The 5,149-nt window shown below is 42.7% G+C and overlaps 1 protein-coding gene across 1 annotated transcript; it reads left to right on the forward strand.

The window, feature by feature from the left end:
• The first annotated feature begins 816 nt into the window (after positions 1 to 816).
• On the forward strand, positions 817 to 1,203 carry LOC118012845 (phosphatidylinositol N-acetylglucosaminyltransferase subunit P-like). The gene has a single exon (XM_035008390.1). The coding sequence runs from the start codon at positions 817 to 819 to the stop codon at positions 1,201 to 1,203; it is 387 nt and encodes a 128-aa protein (XP_034864281.1).
• Positions 1,204 to 5,149: the final 3,946 nt, after the last annotated feature.

Consider the following 5,149-nt stretch of genomic DNA (forward strand, 5'->3'; position numbering starts at 1 on the left):
CCTCCCGAAGTCTCCACAGCAGGTCTGAGGAGGCTGGCTCCTGTCAGTGTGGACGCGGACCCACGCCCTCCCGAAGTCTCCACAGCAGGTCTGAGGAGGCTGGCTCCTGTCAGTGTGGACGCGGACCCACATCCTCCACAGAGGGTCCCGAGGAGGCCGGCTCCTGACTGTGGATGAGGCCCCACGTCCTCCCGAAGCCTGGGCGTCAGCACAGTGGGTCGGTCCTGAGGCCTTGGAACGCCCGGCTGCGCACAGAGGAGGAGGGCTGAGCCCACATGGCCCCCCATGGGTCGGGGAGCCGGACTCGGGCGCCCCCTGCGGGCGGTGGGGGCAGTGCAGGCAGGATGCAGGGCACTCCGTTCAGCGGAGGCACCTGTCCCTTCTGGGGTCCTGCGGGATCCATTACATTTTGGAAATTCAAACTCAAATGGAGTCCAATTATCCCCTGACTTCTCCAGAAATAGAAGCAATTAATTAGAAACCATATGGAATTAAGTGAAATGCAGACACACGCTTTACAACTTACACTGAAATTCATTCAAAATTATAGATACATTTAAAATGTAAAACTATCGGGCCGTCCCCGGCTCTCGCGTGCTCCGGGCCGGCAACGGTCACAGTGCGCCTGCACCTGCGCGGGAAGCGGAGGGCGCCGCAGCGACCCGGCCTTTCCTTTAGTTTTTCCCTCTCTTCGCCCCCAAGGAGGCTTTCCAGAAGGTGCTTGCGCGGGGGACTCGGCGCCGAAGTGGCCGAGCTGTCGGGAGGGGCCTGAGTGGGCGTTTCGAGGACCCAAGATGGTCTAAAGCCACAGGGGACATGGTGGGAAATTCACCGTCGCCGTTGCCAGAAAGAGCGATTTATGGCTTTGTTCTTTTCTTAAGCTCCCAGTTTGGCTTCATCCTGTATCTTGTGTGGGCATTTATTCCTGAATCTTGGCTAAACTCCTTAGGATTAACCTATTGGCCTCAAAAATACTGGGCAGTTGCATTGCCCATCTACTTCCTCATTACTATAGTAATTGGTTACGTACTCTCATTTGGAATAAACATGATGAGGACCTCTCCACTCAACTCCATTCATACAATCACAGATACCTCTGCTAAAAATCAACAGCAGAAGAAATACCAAGAAGAGGCCATCCCGGCATTAAGAGAGATTCCTATTAGTGAAGTAAACCAAATGTTCTTCCTAGCAACTAAATAACTTTATGCCAAGAACTAAATTGTATGTACACTAACACCGAACATTTACTATAATTTTTTATGTAATAATTTTGACCATACTTATTTTGACTCTCTCTCGTACCTAATATTGAGATGTAAAAAAGTAAGTTGGTTCTTTTAGATTAAGTTCTATTAATATTATAAAAGTTCTTGAGTATGTTATTAATGAACAGAATAAATAAAATACTGCATTACCATATTAAAAAATAAAATGTAAAACTATCAAAATATCAAAAAGAAAACGTAAAAGAAAATCCACATGGCCTTGGGTTTGGTGATGAGCTTTAGCACACAACACCAAAAGCCAATCCACAAAAGAAAAAAATTGATAACGTGAACTTTCTAAAATTAAAACTTCTGTTCTGTGAAAGACCTTGCTCAGAAAACTAAAAGACAAGCCACAAACTGGGAGGAAATATTTGCAAAGCACAAATCTGGTAAAAGATTTGTATTCAAAATATACAAAAGACTATCAGAACTCAACGATAAGGAAACAAACATCCTAATTGATAATGGGTAAGGATCTGAACAGATGCCTGGACAAAGAAGATATACAGGTACAAAATAAGCATACACAAATATGCTCGACATCATCATTAGGAAAGTACAAATTTAAACAACACCGAGACAGGACTGCATGCCTATCACAAATGCTAAACTCCAAAAACAGGAATACCAATTGCTGGATGATGAGGAATGGCAGCAACTGTCCCTTCAGAAGACAGTTTGGCCATTTTTTCCAAACCTAAATATGTCTCATGTTAAGATCCAACAATTGCACTTCTAGTATTTAGACAACTGCTTTGAAAAACTATTTCCAAACAAAAACTCACATGCAGTTATGCACAGTAGCTCTATTCATAATGATTACAAACTTAAAGAAACCAGGATGTCCTTCCATAAATGAATCCATAAGCCAACTGAGTACATCCATGTGAAGGAAGCAGACTATGCCACGCAAAATATGCCTCTTTGGCACAAGAGTTATTTGGGCTGATTAATTTTAAGCAGCAGCAGACATAGGAGAATCTCTGAAAACTGGGTAAAAGTTGCCATTTCGTGAGTGAAATGTACACTTACAAAGGAAAGCTCCATTTGTAAGCCTGTCTCCCTCTGTATCAGGAACAGAATTACTAAATCTTAAGAAACTCTTACCAAAAGAGAAGGCACAGACTTAAATCTGTGTAACAACCATACCCTCGTTTACTGTGCTTACCTGATAACATCCCTTAACAGGCCTTCCCACCACCCAAAATCTTTTGGTCTTTAGTTGAAGATGGCATTTAGGGTGAGGGATGGGCCACTTCAAGGAATTACTTTCTTTTCCTGGGTATCTCCCATGAATACAGGACGTATGCATGCTGTTAAACTTTGACTTATTTTTCTCCTGTTAATCTATTCAGCAATAAAAAGCAATGAACCGGGCGCCTGGGTGGCTCAGTTGGTTAAGCAACTACCTTCGGCTCAGGTCATGATCCTGGAGTCCCGGGATCGAGTCCCGCATCGGGCTCCCTGCTCAGCAGGGAGTCTGCTTCTCCCTCTCCCGCTCCCCCCTCTTGTGCTCTCTCTCTCTCTCAAATAAATAAATAAAATCTTAAGAAAAAAAAAAAGCAATGAACCATCACCTCATACAATGACATGGATGAACTTTACATGTATTTTTCTAAGTGAAAGAATCCAGTCTGAAAAGGATTCTTTTTCACTGAGTGACCCCATTTGTAGGAGATTCTGGAAAAGGCAAAACTAGAGATGATAAAAGGATCAGGGGGTGAATTCTATGATATTTTAATGATTTATACCTGCCACTATGCATTTGTCAAGACCCAAAACCTTTTGGGGTACCTGGCTGGCTCAGTCGGTGAAGCTTGCAACTCTTGATCTTGGGGTTGTGAATTCAAGCCCCATGTTGGGTGTGGAGATTACTTAAAAATGAAATCTTTAATAAAAGACAAACATTTTTACATCCTAAAGAGTAAATCATAAACTGCTGAAATTAAGTTGTTCAGGATGTGGGAGTGTCACAGGATGGTGTAGGGGCCAAGGGCAGGCTGCCCCAAATCTGCCACTTTGACATATAGATCATTTTAAATAAAAGTTACTTAAGAGACAGCCTATGCAATGAGGACACTTAGACCCTCCTCTGTCACCCTGGAAGCAGGAAATCTATCCCCCATGTGAAGATGTCCCTGTACCAGGAGGTAAAGAGATTTCAACATCACCAGAGATGGGAGATTTGGAGCCCATAAGGCTGTATAAACAACCCTTGTTCCTTTTTACTAATTTACGACCCCAGCCCAAATTCTGTTTAAAATTCCTTACTAACTGAAGCTCCCAAGGTTAAGTTTTCTTTGTCCTGTGATTTCATCACAGGTGTATTTTCTCTTTGTCCAAAAAGTATAAAACCTGACTTCCTTGGTTATTTCTTTACACCTCAGTTTCATTATTGGGTCTCCATGTGCACATCATTACACTTTGGGGTTTTTTTTCTCCTATTAATCTGTCTCGGGTCGATTTCATTCTTATTCCCATGGTAAGAATGTTGGACCAAGGAAAATTTCTTCCTCCCCTTCAATGGAATACAGAACATGACACATAATCTAACTGTATTAGAAACATATGGGGGGGAAAAACCCTCACTGTAGGTTTTATGACAAAAGGTGCTGACCTAAGTAACCTTGGAAACGAATGGAATCTGTAGATTAAAGAAAAACTGTACTGTATGTACCCAGTGGACTCTATTTGATAAAGTTCTTTCCCATCAGAGTGGTAGCTAACAGTTCTGAAAACACCACATCTGTAATCTGGAATGGAGCAATGAATTAAATAAAGGGCCAGTGGTGAGAGTCAGATTTGTCACTGTTAGAGTAGGAAGTTACAGATCAGCAAAGGAAGAAGATCACAATCTCCATGTGGTGATGGACCAGGTTGGAGACATCAGTATAAACTCATCTTTAGCTTAATATGGACACAGATGGTTCCACATAGAAATCTTTATCATTAGGTGTGTCGACATAGGTGGGAATACAGGCATATATTGCCTTGCATTGTCCGCTGAGCACATTTAGCTCCCATGTGTAAGACTTTAATACCATTCTCTACTAACCAAGGCTCCTTGAAGAACTTGCTGACACTAGACCTGAGACAGTAAGTATAGGAGCCAAGATAATCTTGATGTATCAGAAAGTAAGGAAGTACCAAGAAAAGAGCCACAGAGATGGAATGATGTCAACGGAAAACAGGAGCCAATGGAAAGCGCTCTCCACCACCAAAGCAGGAATGAGCCAGTGACCAAACACTGTAGTGCTGGAGCATAACCTACCCTGGTGTCCACACTAGTAAAAATAAATGATTTTTTAAAAAGAAACCACAGGCCCAAAATGGAGTCACTTATGTCAAGAGACCCAAGCCAGCAAACCAAGACTTACTACCTGACCTAACTGCATTTCCACACACCCTCACCTCCACATAAACTTTAACCAATCAACCTGGAAAATAAACTGAATGGCCCCTCTGTTCCCCTTAGGAGGGGGACATTGCTTGAAATAGTGCATCCTTTTCTAGTAATTTCTTTTTTTCAATCCCCTCTCTGCCTTTAGAATCCTTCCCCTCCCTGCAGCTCAAAGGAGCCCCTTCCTTTTTGCTAAATGGGATGCTGCCTGTTTCATGAATTGTTCGATGAAGCCAATGGGATTGGGATCTTTTAAATTACTTGGTTGCATTTTTATTAACAAATTACATAGTATTTTATAAGCGGGATTGAATAGACCTCTCCTATAAGAATTCCAAATAATAGATGTAGATACTCAACCATTCATCAAGGAAATGGAGCTAACTCCCCTCTCCTAAAGTGTGGGCTCAGAACAGTGTCTTCCTGCACATGGGAAAGAGTAACTTCCTGGTGGGGAAGCCTGACCAACGCTGCCTCA

This window comes from Mirounga leonina, unplaced genomic scaffold (assembly GCF_011800145.1).
Source record: "Mirounga leonina isolate KUSES-001 unplaced genomic scaffold, KU_Mleo_1.0 Mir_152, whole genome shotgun sequence".
Lineage (NCBI taxonomy): Eukaryota > Metazoa > Chordata > Mammalia > Carnivora > Phocidae > Mirounga > Mirounga leonina.